At 32.5% G+C, this 21228-nt stretch overlaps 2 protein-coding genes and 1 pseudogene across 2 annotated transcripts; 2 read left to right on the top strand and 1 right to left on the bottom strand.

The window, feature by feature from the left end:
• The first annotated feature begins 6020 nt into the window (after positions 1-6020).
• LOC120164222 lies at positions 6021-7995 on the top strand (annotated as a pseudogene).
• A 5245-nt stretch (positions 7996-13240) lies between these two features.
• Positions 13241-14328, top strand: LOC120164220 (auxin-responsive protein SAUR36-like). The gene is made up of 2 exons (XM_039173980.1): positions 13241-13512; positions 13615-14328. Exon 2 carries the CDS (start codon positions 13639-13641, stop codon positions 14146-14148), a length of 510 nt encoding a protein of 169 aa, XP_039029911.1. The 5' UTR covers positions 13241-13512; positions 13615-13638; the 3' UTR covers positions 14149-14328.
• A 4771-nt stretch (positions 14329-19099) lies between these two features.
• Positions 19100-19765, bottom strand: LOC120164216 (pectinesterase inhibitor 9-like). Its single transcript, XM_039173975.1, has one exon. The coding sequence runs from the start codon at positions 19760-19762 to the stop codon at positions 19115-19117; it is 648 nt and encodes a 215-aa protein (XP_039029906.1). The 5' UTR covers positions 19763-19765; the 3' UTR covers positions 19100-19114.
• Between the last annotated feature and the right edge of the window lie 1463 nt (positions 19766-21228).

Below are 21228 nucleotides of genomic sequence, written 5' to 3'. Positions count from 1 at the left end.
AATTATAATGGTTAAAATTTATTTATAATCAAATCTACAGCTAAAATAATAATTAATTATAAATTACAATTTTTAGTTATGGACTTTGGACATGTGTTCTTTCTGTTCGGGCTTAACAACAACACTGATGACATAAGATTATATCTTATATTACACAGTAATAATAGTCTTATATTATAATAATCTTAAGTCGTAATCTAAATTTACACAATACAATCTGTAATAATCATTTAATTTTACTCGAAATTCATTTATTTGAAACTAGATAATTATGGCAATTATACATTTGACATATAATATTAAATTTAATTTTTAATAAATTATTACAAAAAAAATATCAAGTAAAATAATTATTCGAAATGAAATTACTCTAATAAAATAATACGTCATCCTATTAACATCCCACTAAATGGAAGGAAAATAAATATGTTAGAGAAGAATCTAACATCATCCACTTGAGGAATGACACAAATCTAACTTTGGAAAAAAATAAATACAAAAAAATAAAATTTAAATTTGGATCTGACAATAATATTTTTCACTATTTTCATAATAAAGAAAAAAATTAAAGAAACAAGAAAAAAAAATTTAAATGTATAAACCATATTATAGTTTTTTTTTTTGTAAAAAAAGATGTAAAATAGAAGACGTTGATGAATAAATTATTTATTGGTCTTAATCAAATTAATATAAACGATGGATGAATTAAAGAAAAAAATTGAAAAGGAGGAGGAGGAAGAAGGACATTCATAATATGTGTCTGAGAGAGAGCTTCATGCTTTTACTAATATCTAGTGGTATGGTAAAAGCTTGCTTGGCTAACAAGAAGCTGCATCACCGACAATCGTCCATGGTTAATAAAGAAAGGAACAAAAATGAATGAATAGTTAAAAGGATTGATTTTCCCATTTTGCATGCTTTCCTTTTAAATCTAATCCACGGGTTTTATAGTAAATCTTCATTAACCTGCATAGTTTGATGTAAAACATGCAATAAAGTATGAACAAAATCTCGTAAGCTAATAGGAAAACGAAGCTTCACGTCGTGTTATGATCATGGTTATGCCTCACTTATTTTTCTTCTCATTCATGGATGATAAAATTTCAGTCGCCTTGGGAATTTTGCATCCATCTATTTGGAATGTAAGGTTTTTTTTTAAGGAAAAAAAAACAGATGCGTGGAAGGAGCAGTCATGGTAAACTTTTCTGGCCTTCATTATATTATCACAAAAACTCGAAGCACGACAAAATTGATTCTCATGTAGCATTCTGAATAAAACTATTTCCAAATTAAGCTACAACATACTGGGATTGCATGCGTACAAAACTTCCAAGATTCTAAGTTGTTTAAATGCTCAAAATTTTTTCTTCCTTTTCATTATTTCCTAAAGTTTTATTTGTGTTTATCTGTATAAAATATTATGTTACTAATATATACATACACACTCTTAAAAATATTTCTGAAATCGCTGCTCACGAACAACATTTAATTTCATTCACTACATAACCAGGAACGAGGTAGCCTAAGCGGTTTTCGGTACATTTTTCCCTAAACAGTGAAACGACATGGTTTCTTACAAGACTCAACGACGGCACATAATATTGAAGGAACATATAACGGTGTGTATCAAATCCTTAAAATGAGGTGTGCGACCCGAGTTAGTCCGAATTAATTAAGACAAAGCCTTGAAAACCGAATGAGCAGCCAAAAAATGAAGAAAATTAGCTCCAAAAGCTTCTCAATAATATGCATGCCTTGCAGCTGAGAACAAGGAATGACAAGTCCTTGAATCATCAGTTTCACTCAATAGCAACTAGGTTAGCCCCCTCTGCTGACTGCTTGATTCTGTCACAAATAGCGGCCATACAGAAATGCAGTGTGCTTACAATTGTCGACTCATCTGCCCACCCAAGAGTACTGAATGACCACAAAGCACTTGAAAACCAAGGGTCAAGGATCCTGATAAACTTCTATTTCTTTTCCATATTTTTCACCGGCCTTAAGAACAACCTATTGAGTGTACCTAATGGTAGAAGGGAGTGTTAGAGATCTCGAGTGTCAGCAGTTACGTATATAATGTGTGTATATGTTGTATATGACTAAAAAGATTTTATATAAATGTTTTCTTATAATTACCACATATTATTAGAAAAAAATCACCAGCCTTCTTAAGAGCTTGCTCAGCAAATATAGTCTATATACCTCTTCACAGTCTTTTCCAAGCAAGTATGCTGTGTCCCCACCACAGTTGTCAGCTTATGCACCAATCCTTGATATTTGCTAACCAATGGATATAAATCTTTGAGAAATAATAATCAATTCTCCCTTTTCAACTGTACGAGGAGCCTGCCTTTTCAGCTAAGGGTTACAAACCACTGCTTGATTACTAGTGGCTCTACTCTATTATCTCCCCGCCACGTTGAGATGTTGGTATTTGTAAAGTGTGGGGTTCCTTTTTCACAGCTAAGTCGGTCTCCTCAAGATCAGAACACAGTGCCTTCCATGTCTCAAACCGATCAAGGCAACACTACAGTCCAACAACCTCATTTAGTGTCCCATCCTTGTTGATAACATTAAGAATAGGATCAGACCAAGCTTTCTGGTTGTATATGGATTACAAGTTTTGATAAATTTTGAGAATTAATTCATATCTGAACTAAAATGGAAGCTTTGAGAAATTCAGGGTCAGTGAGCTAACAATGAGAGGAAGACCATGATGTGTAAGACAAGATTATCAGAAATCTCTGTCACACGTGATAGATTATGACCCTCATTGTATCTCTTATAATCTTAACTTAGGTGTGAATTTGTTCAACGTTAGGAAGCAACCCGAGCATTGCATGCAGCTGCCACTTGCGTTTGTATTTATAATTACAAAACAACTTCAAATGGCAACGGAATCCTTTAACTTGTACATAATTAACTGCCATTTTAAACTTAGTACCGATTTCGTATATATACCAACAATCCAATCATGAAAACTGTTCCATGATCCCCTTGCTTCATGGTTTTTTTACCAGCCTTTGTCTTTAACCGTGTCCTTAACCTACCTGCGAATTATGGCTCAAAATTTTCACCAAACAGATATTCCTTTGTTTACAATCAACCGCTTACTTGGAGGAAACCCCAACCTACTTGTAAAACCAAGTTTATTGCTTGAGTTACTGCTAAGTACCAACTCTATTGCTCTATGTTTTCACTAACAGTAAGAGTTTGTTCAAACTGCACTTTTTTTTCACTTCAATCTCATGCTTTCTTAATTATAATTGTATTTTTAACGTCAAAATAAATTTACGAGAGTTGTAAACATATGTGACTTCAGTGGTAAAAAACAATATTATCGTCTCTAGAAGTTTTAGATTCTAATAATTGTCTTTACGAAATTTGTGTGCGTTATCAATAAGTTAATAAAATTTTAAATATATATTTTTATAATCACTTTAAATTATTCGAAACAAATTTATGAGGGTTGTTATATCGATGATATGGGGAATAAAATGCGTAGGTGAAAGTTAGCTAAGCATTGAATTTGGAATATTAGTTGGTGACTTTTTCGATATCATGTTTGATGTGATGATTCAAACTTTCCCAAATTGAGTCATTTGATGGAGTCTTTTCTCCGTTCGTTTCTTTTTATATTAATAATGTATATAGGGTTAAAATCTACTTATATAAATTTTTAGTTTTATATATATATTTATAACTGTTAGATGAGTGAATATATGACAGATTGACTCATTTTTTAGTTAATATCTTCTCATTTATTACTGTTAATTTAAGCCACCTATTTTTACTTATCATTTGGTATTAAAACTGTGTAAAACTAAAAGAATTTTACATTGTATAATAAGATCTTATCTTTATATATATATATATATATATAATTAGTTCTAATAAACAATCAATTTCAAAAAAATTAGAAGTTAGAGTTTAAGAATTACGATTCTCGATTTGATTTAAAAAAAATTAAAATTTTCCACTTGATTCAACATTAAAAACATCGATTTGAATTGATTCGACTCAATAAAATTTCAAATTTGAGTTGAGTTAAAATATTAAAATTCAAATAACTGGAAACTTTTAGTGATTAGTGGATTGATTTTCAAGTACGAGTCTAGCCTTGTAATTATGCATGATATATGTATATCACGTAAGAAAAAAATGAAGAAATATATATATATATATATATATATATATATATATATATATGGTTATAAAAATCATTTAAATTGAAATTAAATTGAACTGTAACATTATGAATATTTACAATTAAATTTAAATAGAACTCGACTCAACTTGAATTTCATAAACTCAACTCGAAAAAATTTCAAATAAAGATAGAGTTATAAAATAATACTCGTCAACTTGAATAACTCAAAATTTTTAGGCTTGACTCGATCGAGTGCTCACCTCTATTTATGATCATTTAAATAAAGCATATGCAATGAAATATTAATTCTATATTTAGGATATGTAAATGCCTACCTTAAAATATAAATTTTATTATATTAATTATTTATTTTATTGATTGTGTCCACCTTAAATTTTATTTGTAACCCATACAATTAAAAAAATATGTTATTAATATATGTATGTTCATTCTGAAAAATATTTTTGAATCCGATTTTTCATACAATAGAGACACACATTTATAATTTGATCTCACACTTTAAATATAATCTGAGTTAGATAGGAACCAACTTTTAATGTATAAATTGATGATTAGACTTATACTCAAAATTTGATCCATTGTGTATTTATAAATTTTTATTCTTAAAAATTTAAAATTATTATTACTTTTCAAATAAACCTTAAATGTTTTTTTTAAAATTAATCCTTAATTCCAAAGCATCAATCCCCACCCTTAGCATTCTCATCATTATTGTCACCATTGATCGTCTATCCACCCATCGTTGATCGATCATTCTATTATCGTAGCCTCAATCCTTACAATTTTAAAGTCCTTAACTCAAATCTCTAAATCTAAATCATAAACCTCAAGACCCAAATTCCTTTGTGTGGGGGTTGCGCGAAGGCTACAAATGATAGTTGAAAGGTGAACGGGTGATCGTCAACGGTAATGATGGTCGACAATGAGATTTTAAGGATATTTTAAGAGTTTTATGAATTTTGAGGTATTTTATGAAAAATGGGAAAATTTGGAGTTTTTTTTTTAAATATGATTTTAAAAAATTAAAGGAAATTAAAACTTAGACCATAGGTCATATATTGATTGTTGAATGATTTTAATAGATTTTTTACAACCGTAACGGATCAAGCACTTAAAATAGCAACATCGTAAACGTTAAACAATTACATTAATAAAAAAAATTAAATGCTTAAAAGGAGATATAATTTAAGTACTCTTTTTATATTAAGCCTAATACCAATGACAATCAAGAATCATATTTTATATTAAGCAAGTGTTGCTTCATTTCTCAAAATTATTATGAAATCAATGTTCGACTTCCATTTTTATGGTTGCATTCAACATGGAGTTATACATTATATTTTTAATGAAAAAAAGTAAATTAATTTTTAAAAGTTAATTGTATATTAAAAACAATATTCATAAATATATATCATAAAATAAACATAAAATATATTAGATTAAAAGTTTATTCTTCCTTAACCCCTTCATAAAAGCTATTTTCCATAGTTACGTTGCCTTAACTTGAAGTCAACCTTCAAACTCTGTACATTTAAAAGGAAATAATCGTAACCCATTAATAACATTAGTAGTTAAGAAAATGTTATTCTTTTTAAAACTCTTAAATTCAAGTTATTATATCTGTAAAAATATTTGTATGTAATTAATGATTTAAAAAAAGTATAAATAAATATTATATTATAATCACTTAAATATAAAAAAAAAAGTAAAAATTGATTAGATTCATGGGTCAACAAAAAGAGAAAACACAGTCAGCTGTCACCTTAGCCTTTCTCCGCCTTATTACCGTTACTCATATCTCCTAAAATCTAAAAAGAAGATATAGAGAGATTACATGCCTGCCTTCCAAGGCATCCAAAGCACAACACTAAAAGCAAAACAACAGTCTTCCCCTCTCCTCCACAAAACCAAACAATTCTCTCTCTTTCGTATAGCAAACTAAGCCCAACGGAAATTCAAGTATTTTCTTTTTCTTTTTCCATTTCTATTGGAGAAATGGATGGCAATCAATCTTCAATAACACCCAAACCCCCACAAATCTCTGAAATGTTTCAGAAATTCGCGTTGGCTTTCAAGACCAAAACTTTTGACTTCTTCGCCGACGACAACGACAAAAACCGGCGGTATGAATCCGACTGCTTTTCCCTCCTCGACTCCACCGAAGACTTCATCGCCGACCAGAAAGTCGTCTTCGTCAAGCCCGACCCGCCTCCGAATTCTTCTTCCTCTTCCTCGATTGATAACTGTTTCCAGAGCATAACCATCGATACCCAGATAGCCAATTCGCTCGTTTCTTCGGTTTTTGCTGCTGTTTCTTCCTTTGAAGCTTCCTATCTTCACTTACAGACTTCGCACGTGCCGTTCGAGGAGGAAGGTGTGAAATCCGCTGATAGAGCGTTGGTTTCTCATCTTCAAAGGTTGTCTGATTTGAAGCGGTTCTTTCGGGAAATTCGAAGAATCCCCATTTTGAAGCTGGGTTATCTCTTGGGTCATGCTTGGAAGCTCAAGTGCAAGAGAATCAAAGCAAGTTGAGAACTTTGGAAACAGTTTCAAACCGTTTGCAAGAAGAGATTGATGAAAAGGACAATCAAGTCTCATCTTTGAGGAATAAATTAGCTGAGATTCAGTGGGCTAACACGAAATTATCAAGAAAATTGTCTGGTAATTTGAATTCAGCTTGTGATGTTCTATTAACTGTTAGGGTCTTTGAATCTGTTTTGCATGATGCTTGTAGAGCAACACATAAGTTTAGTAAGATTTTGATTGGTTTGATGAGAAAAGCTGGCTGGGAGCTTGATTTGGTGGCCAATTCGATTTACCCTGATATTGATTACGCGAAGAAAGGGCACAATAGGTTTGCTTTTTTGTCCTACATTTGTTTGGGAATGTTTGGGGGTTTCGATGTTGAAGGGTTTGGTTTGAGTGAGAATGAACCTCTGTGTACTGGGGATAATGCTACTTGCTCATTGAAGCAATTACTCGAGCATGTATCTAGCAACCCTATGGAGTTGTTGAGTAGGGACCAGAATTGTGAATACTCAAGATTTTGTGAGAAGAAGTATCAAGAGCTTATCCATCCCACCATGGAGTCTTCGATATTTAGCAATTTGGATAAAAACGAAGCTGTTCTGAATTCATGGCGGTCATTGAGCATATTCTACGAGTCATTTGTTAGCATGGCTTGTTCAATATGGACACTTCATAAGCTGGCCTTTTCATTTGATCCCGTGGTTGAGATATTTCGAGTCGAAAGAGGAGTTGATTTCTCAATGATGTACATGGAAGATGTCACCAAGAGACTTAACTCGCCTGGCCAACATAGGGTGAAAGTGGGGTTCACAGTGATTCCAGGGTTTAAAATTGGGAGGACTGTGATTCAGTCTCTGGTTTATTTAAATGGTTTGAAATGTACAGAGTAGTGGCTCGAATATTGCACCATGTAGAGAATTTAGTTACAATAAATCTTCTTCTTTCTAAAGTGGATTCTGGAGGAAAGGTTATTTTGGTTTGGCTGCAATCCTCAAAAGGGCGAGATTGTTGGTAAACCATGATCTTCGAGAAGATGTGTAAACACTTAAAAGAAACTGGAATCTTCACTTGTTGTTGGCTATCTTCCCATGCTTAACAGCATCAGCAGATTGTAAATTTCTTTTCTTACAATTCTCGTGTGAGTTTGATTTAGAAATCACTTTAAACTGTAAAGCACTCCCCCTCATATGTGTATCTACATAGTTGTTACTTACAGAGTTTGACTATGTATCATTCCACTTCAAAGTTGTCTCTGATTAAAGCAAATATGTTGATCAAACTTGCATTGCTAGTTTGCTACGTTAATGCGGTCGAGTTCTTTAATGGCTTTAGATTGGCATGATGACTTGTTTGGATCGTATCTTCTGATCGGTTCTAGACTCACTTTCATTGCTTTTTCTTGAATCAGTTGAATCAGATCTTATTGATTAATACTGTTCTTTTCTTGCAAATCTTTGTTTTACTATCTACTCATCTTACCTTTCTTTCCAATCTGAAGGATGCAAATTATCTTCTTATGTTCTTTTGATGCTATTTTGTCCAATGGGACATCATATTCGAGTCACGTATTACTTGAAACAAATATGCATGAACCGATATTTTTCTTGCATCTGTAATTTACTAATCTTTTGTGCTAAGATTTTGGATTTGATGTATCTGTAAACTTATCTATGTTGCTAAGATTATGGATTTACTGGTGTTTGGTTGCCTTTTCTTCTTGTGAAACTTTGCTTTTTTCTCATCTGGAAGTTGCAGCTATACGAGTACTAGTGCTCGGTTATTTCTCTCTGGTCTGTATCAGGAGGCCTTTCTGTGCAAGTGTAGGAGCAATTCTTTAATGAAGTGTGTTAATAGTTGCACGTCATGTTTGATACAAGTGTTCTCGTCTGTTTCTTAGATTCCTTTGGTTTCCCAAGTAGTTTCTTCCACCTAATGATATCTTACTTTGGTCCACCATTCTGACCTGTCTGATATAAATTGTAGCTGCTTGCTTGATTGTGTATTGCTCTATCTGTGATTGTGATCTCCTTGGAAGGATGTCCATTACTTTAATCCATTTAAGCCGACTAAACAGTGCCAAAAAAAAACTAAAGCCCCTTCTCTTGCAATTTTCAAGTCCAAATCGGTTCTTGAAGATGAAGACCCACTACAGAGAGACCCAGCTTTGGCTTGATGAGCTTACTGACTATACACGCGACACCTCCTTCGACCTCAACCGAACGCCAGCCTCTCTCCACAGCTTATTAAATTCTTTAAAAAAATCTTAATCTTCAAGAATGTGAGTAATAGGGCAAAGTGAAGTTTTGGTATGAGTTGATGGATCAGTAAAAACTATTTTTTTATGGCTCGGTAAAGCTATGTGACATAATGTTAGCAACTTCTTTTATCCCTTGGAAGCACTCGAGAGCTTCATCCGTAACATGCAGGTACAGTACAGGCCTCTCCGTACATATAACAACTAACGGAACAAAGAGTTGATCCACAAATATCAAATTAATAAATTTCAAGTAAGATGATTTTTTAATATAAACATCTGTAATTTTTAATTTATTCATAAAATTATTATTATTTTATTCTTCACATATGTTTTATTGCTCGGTTCATGGCTTTCAGTAATAATATCTCTGATATTTGAAATAATATTTTTATTGAAGTCATAATATATTTTATTATTACATTTAACATTTACCATAATAAAATTAGTATATAAATAAAATTTATAAAATAAATTTAATTTTTTTAATAAAATATATTTTATCAAATGTTTATATATCTTACTACTACATCAAACATTGATCAACGATAAAATTATTAAATGTACAAACTAAAAAGTTACATTTATTGGTGATAAATTTATTATATGTACAAACTTTATAAAATAAAGGTTTTAGGGTTTAAAATGACCTCCAATTATTTAATAAAATTAATTATGTCTTTTTTCATCTAATTGGATATTCTAATTGATAAAATGAATCAAAAAGATTTTTTGATCAATGTTGAACGTTACTATATTGGTGTGATTGGTGCGACCATTAATCTTGTTGACATAATAATCAACTTTGGTTACGTTATAGACAACAAAAATGTTGATGTGGTGTAATGATTTAATTAATTTTTTTTTAAAGTGAAAAACGTGAGAGTTTATTTTAAGCACAAAAAATATAAAAAATACACAAATTTAAAATTATTCAAAAATATTTTTAAATAAACTAAAATTATTTAATAACTAACAAATATTTAAATATTTAAAAGTTATTAAAATTATAAATTTATTGAAATCGATAAAAATGTAAGAATTGAAATATTAAATTTTGTAAAAATAAAAGGTTTAAAAGTTTGAATTTCTTTGTGCAAATCCGACTCTCGTCGTTCTAAATCTATTATCGTTTTTTAAATATATTTTCAATGAAATCAATCTTATATTGCAGCGACTATTTCATACAAGGTTCTATCCTATTATAAAAGATAACGGGCATCGTATACATTTGAAGAACGATAATAAATTGAGTTTGAATTTTTAATTTTTAATATTCAAATGTTTTTCTTTATTTTTCTGAAAGACATGTTTTATTTTTTTATTTCAATAAATTTTAAATTATGTTTTATTGTACTTAATTATATAAATAATTTTATTTTAATATTTATAAACATTTTTGAATTTATAATTTTATGTTTAAGACTTAAAGAAACACTCGAAGTTTGAAAAATTATTAACTTTTTGAACTTTTAATTAAAATATTAATTAAATTTTTTTTGTCACGTTATCCTTCTACGTTGATTGTTATACTATCAAGATTGATTGTTACTTAGTAAAGTTAATAGTCGCATTTTATTTAAATAATTTATTTGATCGGTTTGAATACTCAACCGAATAAAGAAAATAAGGACGTGCATAATTTTTTATATAGTTCAAGGACATTTGGAGCTCTGGAGACAAAAAATAAATTTGAGAAACTTTAAATTATACAATTTTTTCTTAATATTATTAGTCTATTCAACACCTTAAATCGAATAAAATTAAACGCTTAAAAAAAATCAGATGTCGTGTCCTCCTTTAATGTTGTCAAGATAATCATACAATCGTCAGAACCAATGAAAAAGAAGATTGTGAGAGTGGGGGAATATGATAAAGATTGTTAAGCATTGTGGCCTTTTGTTTTTATTACCACGATATTCCATTAGCGGGACCCATTTTTTTCATGAATACGGTGTACGGCCACTTTAACCCCACCCACCGCCCAAAGTTTTTCAAATATTTAAAATAAATATAATATTTTAAAAGAAAAAAAAAAGGAAAATATGTTACTACCAAATTTAAATAACAGTAAAAATTATTATTATTCCTTCATATTCAAGTTCGAGCATTATAAGTGTCAATGATGTCAGCGTTCAATATTAAATAATTAAGAGTTATCTTTAAATAAATACTATATTGTAATTATCACAGATTAATTGAATAAAGTAAATTCAAATTTAAATAATATTTATATTTAAAATTTGTTATTATAATTAAAAAATAATTTTGAAAAAATATTTATATTAATTTTTGTAATATTTAATTTAAATTGGTTTATCATCAAATTTAATTTTATAATTAAAAAATATAATTATATATTTAAGAGAATGATGGTGGTTTTTGGGTTGATTAATGGACCCATAATTAATTGCTGGTCTTACGTCTTGTGTCATGGATATTCGATATATATATATATATATTGTTTTACTGAAAATAATTATTACTCAAAGTAGAAGTAAGTAATAAATGGATATTGTTTTACTGAAAATACTTGTAAATTTAGTCCCTTAAAGTCTTGTTCATAAATAGATATTGTATTAGTGTCGTATTGAAGTGAATCATTGTTGTGGTGGCAAATTAGTGCGTATTAAATAATTTAAAATCGTGATACACGAGGGAGTAAAATTTTCGTAAATCGATAACAAACATCTGTTCAATACTGGAAATATGTTAATGCCCTCTCAAGCTTTCACATAAGAAGAGACATTCCCTCTTATTATTTCTTCTATCAGTGTTGATAAATTGAGATATCAATTTTTTATAATTTTATTTATTTTAATTAATTTAATAATTACTCTTTGAAAATGGTCCAATTTAATTTTAAAAATTGTAGAATTATTATTTGTATAGTGAAAATATGAAGTACTTAACAAGATGATGACAATGTTAACAATTATTTATTTAGCCTATCATATAAAAACAAGGTCATTTTAGTGATGATTATTGATGTATAAAATGATGTCGTTTTAGGCACTAAGCTTTAGGAATGTATCATTTTTGTTATTAAACTTTTAAACAGTTTTCTTTTTGGAATTAAACTCTAAGGGTGTACCATTTTTGTTATTAAACTTTTAAATAATTTACTTTTTTTAGCACTACAATTTTCCGTCGTTAGCGTCAGCCAATCATCGACTGTCACTGTTCGTCTTTCGTTGCAAGATAGATTCCAAAATGTTTAAATTTCATTCATCTTTCTTCTCCTGAGATTTGTTTTCCATGAAACCTAGTCAAAATTGACGAATATCTATTTAAAAGTTTGACGTATTAATACTCCGATATCTTCCAATGATCGTTTGATGAGATTAGTTTTGAGATATGTTGTTTATCTTCTTGAAATAATGTTTCTCACCATTCAAAATTTTGAACAAACATCCCAAATGTCATAATTCTAAGAAAACCTCCAAACATCTAAAAAGATGACAATTTTTTTGTTTAATTTCATCGATTTTAAATGGTGTTCATGGAAAACCAATTTTAAGAGAGGAGAGATGAGTGAAATACAAATATTCTGGTAACAATATTATTACGGAAGATGATCAATGATTGGTCGCAATCAACGACCATAAAGTGCAATGCCAAAAATGTAATATGTTTAAAAATTTAGTGACGAAATTGGTACACCCCTAAAATTTATTGTCTAAAACTACATTTTAGACATAAAAATAACTATACCAAAACAGCGTTGTTTTGGTGACAGATCACGTTAGTAACTATTGACTATGTTATCTTCTTGCTACATATTTAACAGTAAAATGATATAATTAAATGTAAAACTAAAATTTAATATTATAATTGATAAAATTAAAAATTTTATAATATATACAAATCAATAACAAAGTTGAATGATAAATCTTAATTTTATAAATTTAAATAATAAATTTAATAAACTACTTGATGATTTTAATTATAAAAAAGAGTGTTATTCTTTTTTAAAATTTATTTTGAAAATTATATTTATATGATATATTTATATATTATGAATAATTAAAAAATAAATAAATAATAATACGATTTTATAATTATATTATTATAAAAAATAAAATTCAAACATTTTATATTCCAAACGAATGTCGACATTTCACGCAAATAATTATAAAAATCAAAACTTTTTAATAAATTAAAATATGAGATTTATCATACTCATTATTAACCAGAATAATAGTTGCCGCAGGCAGCAGCCACATATGATTTAAACCTCCCTTGTTATTTAAACCACAAATCCTCTCCTTCCAAGTTTCAACACTCGATTGCGCCTGCCACTGCCCCGCCCCTTCTCAAAACCCCGTTTCCTCCTCTTGTTGACTCCCACCCCCGAGTTTTCTTTGGTTTAAATCGTACTAGTATTTATAAATAGGGCAGCTCCTTCATCTCCCCTGCTTCTACACCTATAAGATTCTTCTTGAGGCAGCCTAAACAGAGAGAAAACAAGACATCTAGGATTTTCCGAATGAAATTCTCGGTTGTGGAAAGGCATAAAGATGGCAAATACACCAACTTCTCTCTCTGAACTCTGCCTTACCCTCTTTCCCCTTGCCTTTACACTTCTCCTAACCAATTTCTTTTCTTCTACGCTCCAAACAAACAGCGACAAAGCTACACAGAACCCAAAGCTCTTCTCTTTATTATCGTTGTACCCGTTTCCATGAGAAAGATACGAGGTTTCAAGATCGGGAAACGACTTGTCCGGATCTCGAGATGGTTCTTCCGCAAAGCTCGAAACCCACGTGGGTACTGTCGCCTGACACGACTAGGATCATTTTCTAATTCAAACCATGTCTCGAAGCTCATCAGTTGGGGTCGCCGCTTGGCTAAAGGGGCTAAATCCATATGCTCTGCCAAACCCGGGGCGGGTTACGTTCATATCGGTCAAGACCCAACCAACGAGAAGCTGATGGAAGTTCCGAAAGGACACTTGGCAATCTACGTCGGCCAGAAAGACGGCGACTATCACAGAGTTTTGGTGCCGATTGTTTACTTCAACCACCCTTTGTTCGGCGAGCTATTGAGAGAAGCTGAAGAGGAGTATGGGTTTAGTCACCAAGGTGGAATCACCATTCCCTGCCGGTTCTCGGAGTTCGAGAGAGTTCAGACCCGTATCGCCACCGGAACCGGTGTAAGGAAATTCGCGTGGAAGCGCCACCACTACCATTGAGAGGCTACACGATGCCGGTAGTGATGGTAAAAATTGTTGATGAAGACGATAATTATGTTCAGTCACTATGATAATGATGTTTCAGGGATTTTTGGTTTTAAAAGTAGAATTTTTTACATTTTCTCATCTTACTTTTATAAATACTTTTATTGTAATGGGTCAGGCGTACATTTATAGAGAATATCTTACTCTTATTTGATTATTTCTGCTGTGTGGTTTTAACAGGGAGATTTACTAAATTAAGATTTTGGTCGAGATAATGTTGATAATTATTATGCGGAAGTCCATTCTTTAGAGTAGTTTTAGCAATTTGTGTAATATGCATGTTGCGTATAAGAGATGAAGATATTAATTATATATTAAAAAATAAATTTAAAATTTGTTATTTTGATAATTAGTATATGACTAATACAATCAATTTTTTTTATAACTTTTAAAAAATATTGATGAGTCAATTGAGTTTATGAATCCTCTAAATGAACCAAATCCACAACCTATGATCCTTATTGATGATTTGTCTCTAACATAGGTTATATTTTATTAGAACATGTCCTCCAAGCCTGAGAGATTCATGAATTTGATGTCTCAACCTTAATTGCAACCTCAGACTTCTTCGACTTTGAAATTGGAACAAGGATGTTACATATATCACCTCATACAGCTTAAGAGAATTCACAATAATAAAACAAATGATCTCTAGACTCTATACTATTACAACAAAAGCTTACATTGTAGGTCAATTGAAATCTTCATTTTAGCTTACCTTTCCTTAATAGATAATCTGTTTAAGACTGTCATCACCAGCTAGTGTCTAGGGACATGGAAAGAAAATCAGATTAAGAACGATAAAGCTAATTTTTTCTTTGTACAAATTGAAAATTAGATGTCTGATGTAAAGCTTTGTTTGCTTTGAAAAACTGTAGCAGATATTTGCTGCTTTGGGTAATGAAATTAGCATTTATCCAAAAAGTTATTTGTTGAAAGAAGCTAACATAATGCATTAATCAAAATAAGATCAAACATCAAAGAATAAGAAATGACCATTTATAGACCCACGTCAATAGATTTATGTTTGGCAGTAGCTCACCAGCTCAAAGTTTCCCCATGGACCTTTAGTGAACCAAGAATGAACATCTGAAACAAGGGACGATAAGGGATAAACGTAAGATTTTATGTTTGGGGGTATGAACTTACAAAATTTTAGTATGTAAAAACAGATTACCAAATAAAAATACAAAGAAAATATCTAAATTATAAGAGAATTTAAAATTTTTAAAGGGCGACCGTCCTTTCATCTCAGGGATAGCCACTTTATAACCAGTCTTGACACTATAAATTTCAGCTAGACTAAAATGCAGATAAAACAATCATCAATTGAAAGATGCTAACTGGTATGTTTAGAGCTCCATCGGCATTGATAGGCGATAGATAGAAAAGAATTATGGCATCCTAATTTGGTTTAGGGTTTTCTTCCCAGGCAAACTCTGCCCCACGGGCCAAAGTTCACTTCATAAAAATGAACAAGTTAATTTGTTAGTTCTGCAAAGGTGGAATACTTTTCTTTTATGAATGGCTAATTTCTGAAAATTATACTGAATTGATCTTAGTCTATTGAACCTTTAAACTTTATTTTTAGATATTTCAAAATAATAATAAAAAAAGGGGGTGACAGTGGTTGTCACCATAAATGTACCGATCAGGACATCTGGTAGTGGCCAAACCTTATAGTGGAACCAGTAATCAAATCCATGTAGCGGTAAAACTCCGTCACAATTTTGTAGATTCATTCATGGTATTTATTTGATAAGTTTATGAGATATTTTTTATTATTCATGCATTAACTATATATAGGAGAAATAAACACGTGTGTTTGTTGTCATCGTTGTATTATCGAGAAGATGATTGAAAAACTAAATGCACGTTTTTGTTCTTGCGGATCAGATTGGCAGATGATTCTGGGTTTAGTCTATTACGTAAAAAGATTGAATGGGCGTTCATAACATCAAAAAAGTCTAGAAGCTATCTGTAATCGTAATAAAACGTTAGATGTATGGATTCATTTATGGAGACGTGATGCTTTTCCCAAAGCCATGCCCTGTGTCAATTTAGAGTTTTTAAGAACATATGCTTCTTCCTTTACAATTTGTATATTGCTACCTAAAGAAAGGATTTGAAATGAAACTATATGTTAAAAGAGAATGATAGTCATAGTGTTTATATACGAGTCTAGAAATCTGTTTTATTTTTAAATAGTGACAACTGATTTTATTAGTTTACATGTAATTTAAAAAGTTTGAAATTTTCTGCTATTTTTACAGTGGGTCGCTCCGGTGGCCCAAATGTGACACCCCGGTTCGGATCGGGTTATCCGCATCGGTCTGGGGGGTTACAGAAAATAGAAGAAAACAATAGGGATCTCAGGCAAAATCAACGAGATAATGCGTTGAATTTTTTTTTTCACGAGATAGTGCCCTCGCCAGATTAATTGCTCAGATGGGGTGATCTCTACAGTCCCCATATAGGTCGCCATGCACGCCCAGCGACCTACCAGGTCGCCATGCACGCCCAGTGACCTAGGTAGGTCGCCATGCAATCCATGCAGCCCCCAAAGGTCGCCATGCACGTCCCAACACGCTGAGCATCCGAGGCCATTCGACCGAGGCCATCCGAAAGCATCCGAGGCCATCCGAGAGCATCCGAGGCCATCTGAACGAGCAATGCGAGGGCATCCGAGGGCAACCGAGCGAGGGTAGGTCGCCCGGAGTGCATGGCGACCTACGTAGGTCGCCATGCACTCCGGGCGACCTACCCTCGCTCGGTTGCCCTCGGATTCCCTCGCATAGCTCGCTCGGTTGCCCTCGGATGCCCTCGCATAGCTCGTTCGGATGGCATCGGTCGGATGGCCTCGGTCGGATGGTCTCGGATGCCCAGCGTGTTGGGGCGTGCATGGCGACCTGGTAGGTCGCTGGGCGTGCATGGCGACCTGGTAGGTCGCTGGGCGTGCATGGCGACCTACCCCCAGAGACGTGGGACTGTAGAGATCACCCTATCTGAGCAATTAATCTGGCGAGGGCACTATCTCGTGAAAAAAAAAATTCAACGCATTATCTCGTTGATTTTGCCAGGGATCTCATGAACAACTTGTCATCTAACTCCCGTCTTTAGTGTCTATCTATAAGGATAGTTAATTGATTACAAAGAAAATTTGTATGAAAATAAATCTACTCCAATTGTGTTCCATACTCTCAATTAACATAAAATAAAACAGACTTCACATTTTCGAACAAACTAGGTTTCCTACTCTTTCTAATCAGTTTGAGATAGTTTGAATTCAGGTCAAACTCTAACAATCTCCACCTTTACACAAATTCTAAAAGTACAAAGAGTTTAAGACAAAATTCTAAATTCGATGGAACACCAAAACCCAAAAAAATCAAATCTTCACATCGACAAACAAATTCTTCACTTTTTCCACGAAACCTTTTAAAAATGCATTTTTCAACAATTATTGTCAATCGAGACCAAGTCTTGCCCAAACTTTAATGTACAAGATAACTTAGTCTTCACATCGGTAAAGTCATCATAAGCACCAACTTTGCTCACAACTCTATTACTACAAGTAGTATTTATGAACAACACATGCTCGATCATCAATGACAACTCTATCTTTTTTCGTTATTAATATTTATTGTGACGAACTAGATTATATTTTTCTTCTCAAGTTCATTATACTCACGAAATTGAATTTTATTATGCTTCCTAAAATCGTTATATCCATAATTATTTTGTTTAACATAAAAATCTCCTTTATTTGAATTAGGCAAGACGTGCTTACTAATAATGTTATCATCTAACACATAAAAAAAACAATTTTATCTTCAAGAATTATTGAACCTTACATAACATAAAATTTAACAATTTTCTCTATCCTTTCATTGCAATAGAGAGTCTAAATATTCACACCATCATCTATGCATAATAACATGCATAGTGATCGCACAATAAAACAAACATCAATATTTTATATGAAAAATCCTATTGAGAAAAATCACAGGTAGAATGGAAGAATTTTGACTAATATCGAAAATATAAGACTACAAGAGGAATTTCCGTGAACTTGTCATCTGACTCTAACCTCTAATATCTATTTATAGAGATAATTTTTGCATTACACATGAAATTTCATAGTTATGAGTCTACTTTAATTATGTTTCCTACCCTTAATTAAGGTACACTAGAATAGACATTCAATTTTCAATCAAATTAGATTAACTATTTTTCTTAATCAATTTGTGCCAGATCTAATTCTAATTAAACTCTAACATTATGTTGAGGAATGCGCAATTCGCACTTCTTAGGAAGACAGTTATCTTTTAAGGGTTCATAGATAATGTTATCCTTCAGTTTTACTCCACGCTCCAATTTCTCTTTCTCTTCCTCTCCCTCTCCCTCTGTCTCAGCTATGGTCTTCTTGTCAAAGCACACATCTTCATCTATGCTGGTTGCTTTCAAGAAAACCATGATGGACACGTCTTCATCTATTATCAGTCCTTAGCTCATCTTCTCAAGTGTCTTAAAATAGCTATGCTATTGGAAACAGAAGCTCAACGTCACCAGAAGGCACCGTGTACGGCATAGCAGGGGTGATTTGCAGACAGCTGACTTCTCGAAATGCATGGAAAGTGATATTAACTAGATAGGGTTGGTTTGTCACTACTCTTATGGGGCTTCTTTACAACTAGAAGGCTGCTATCTAAGATTTATTCATTTGAATTGCCTTCTCATTTTATATATGATCTTAAAAAATTAATACCCTAAAGCTTTTCGTTTATTTTCAGAACTTGCATGTTAAGATTTACATAATCATTGTTTACATACCAGTACCATTTAACAAAACCCCCATATTCACACCTTAATTGATCATACAGAAGCAAGCTCAAATCTTCATAAAACGAGCCAATTAACCTTATGGGTGCTGCTCAATGGCAGCTCCTCGATACCTTGCACTATACTGGTGAAATAAGGCCAGTGCGTTGCTTGTTAGCTGTGCAACGTTCAAGACCTTGCTCTTGATGGTGGCCTTCATTTTACTCATCCTGTGCCCCGGGAACTCATCGACGCAGCTGCTAGCATCAGTTAAGGCAGCACTAACCCAACTATCCACGTTATCTATGTGCCAAAATATGTCATCGGTCATCTTAGCTTTGGGATCTAATCGCTGGAGCTCTCTGATCGATTGGCTAAGCTGGTTGACGCTATCGTCTATCTGCAGCAAGCAATCTCTCACCAGTCGATACTCCTTCGATTTCATTGCCCTGAGATCTTTAGCCACATTCACTAGGTACGACCTTGTGTAACGAGCTCGGTATAGGCTCATCGTCAACGCAGTACGGGCCAGTTGCTGCAAGTTTGGAGTAGTGGAATTAATGTGTCCGGTGAGACATTTAATGCATAGGGCCGGATAGCTGGTGCTCCGACACGAGGCCTCGATGAAGGTCCTGGCTCGGGAACGACGAGAGTGTCTCCCGGTATCCGTTAATGACTCAACCGTGCCAACGGTAATGCAAAAGATGAAGAAAAAGGTGAGCACTATGGAGTGGCTGACTTTAGCCATTGGTCTAAGGCTATACTTGAAGAATTGAATTAAGACTTAAAGTTGGACAAGTATATATAGAAACCTTAGGGGTTTGCACATGCGAAGCCATTGGTAGCTTGCAATTTACGTGGATTAAGAGCAAATAATTGTGAAACGAGACAGTGATGTAGAATAAATTAATTAAGAATGGTTTATGAACAACTGACTGTCAGATTATATTAAAACGCCGCCGACGGCGCAGTATTTGGAGCTTCGTGAGCAATAAACAATGAATTATATGAGAGCCATGAGGCTGAGAACAAGCGGCGGTGCCCACGGCCAACCGCAAGATAAGTTATTTGACTCTGTAGCAAGTGGGGGCACCTAAAGATCATGAGGTTGAGTGTCTTATCAAAGATCAAACCCACAAAACCAATCAAAGGTGTACCTTTGTTTCCGGTGAATGAATCTTAGAATATCTTTCATCAAACCATATATTCTCTAATTTATATCTGTAATGTTTATCAGATTAAGATAGTACCCACACTTAAGCATGACCCTATGGGTCATTTTTTTCTTCTAATAGATGAACCTTAAAATATCTATCATCAATATCCTGAATCATATATTTTTCTTGTTCAAATATCTGTAATGTTTATCAGATTCCCTCTCAAGCTTCATCCTTTGATTAATATGAATAATTCAATCGATTGAGTATTCGTTAACATCATGATAAATCAACTCTGAAGGGTTAAAGTGGTTAAGCATGTAAGGCAAAGGAAGTTGGTGGTGAAATAAAGAGTTAATTATCTTGATACTACAATTGCAAGAGTACATCAATAACAAGTGCTTGGGTTTCTGGTCAACTTCATCCATTATCAAATTACTACAATTGGAACAAAGGATTTTGCATAGTTATAGTAATTACTCGTTAACCTTCATTTCCGAAATATAAACTCGGCATTGAATGACACTGCCAGCAATCCAAAAGCCAGGCATGAGTATTAGCCCAACGTTAGGTTTTTGGTCATTTTCATCAATTATCATATTCTTCGCAACGCTTTCTATTTACACCTCCACAATTCCACTTTCCCTTCTAACTTGGAAGATTTTCACGTTAAAAGCTACCCTATGCAAAAGTCAGATACATTTAGCCAATTTTAAAAAGTTAGATAAATTTATTGCGCAACTGATGAATCTCTGAATCCTTATTCCAAATTTCATATTGGAACTTCTTTATCATAACTTCATAGGTTCTCAAGAGGTACGGTTGTTGAAAAACGTCGAAATTGTCAAATAAATAAAGTTTTTTTCTCAAACAAATAAGTTAAGAAAGTAGCATAGAAAAGATAGGATTGATCGGCATAGACTTAGAAATTTCCAATATCGGTTTAAATTGATATTGATCTAAGAAAACAACAAAAGTAAAATAAACGGTTTAGCAAAATAAATTGAATAATTAAAAATAAGAAAAATAGATTATTGAAAATAGTTATGATGAGAGA

This window comes from Hibiscus syriacus, unplaced genomic scaffold (genome assembly GCF_006381635.1).
Source record: "Hibiscus syriacus cultivar Baekdansim isolate YM2019G1 unplaced genomic scaffold, ASM638163v2 tig00111506_pilon, whole genome shotgun sequence".
In the NCBI taxonomy this organism is placed as follows: Eukaryota; Viridiplantae; Streptophyta; class Magnoliopsida; order Malvales; family Malvaceae; genus Hibiscus; species Hibiscus syriacus.
This window is presented reverse-complemented; position numbering and strand designations above follow the sequence as displayed.

Excerpts from the sequence above, each read along its gene's own strand:
- LOC120164220 (XM_039173980.1), top strand. The coding sequence starts at position 13,639 with ATGAGAAAGATACGAGGTTTCAAGATCGGGAAACGACTTGTCCGGATC.
- LOC120164216 (XM_039173975.1), bottom strand. The coding sequence starts at position 19,762 with ATGGCTAAAGTCAGCCACTCCATAGTGCTCACCTTTTTCTTCATCTTT.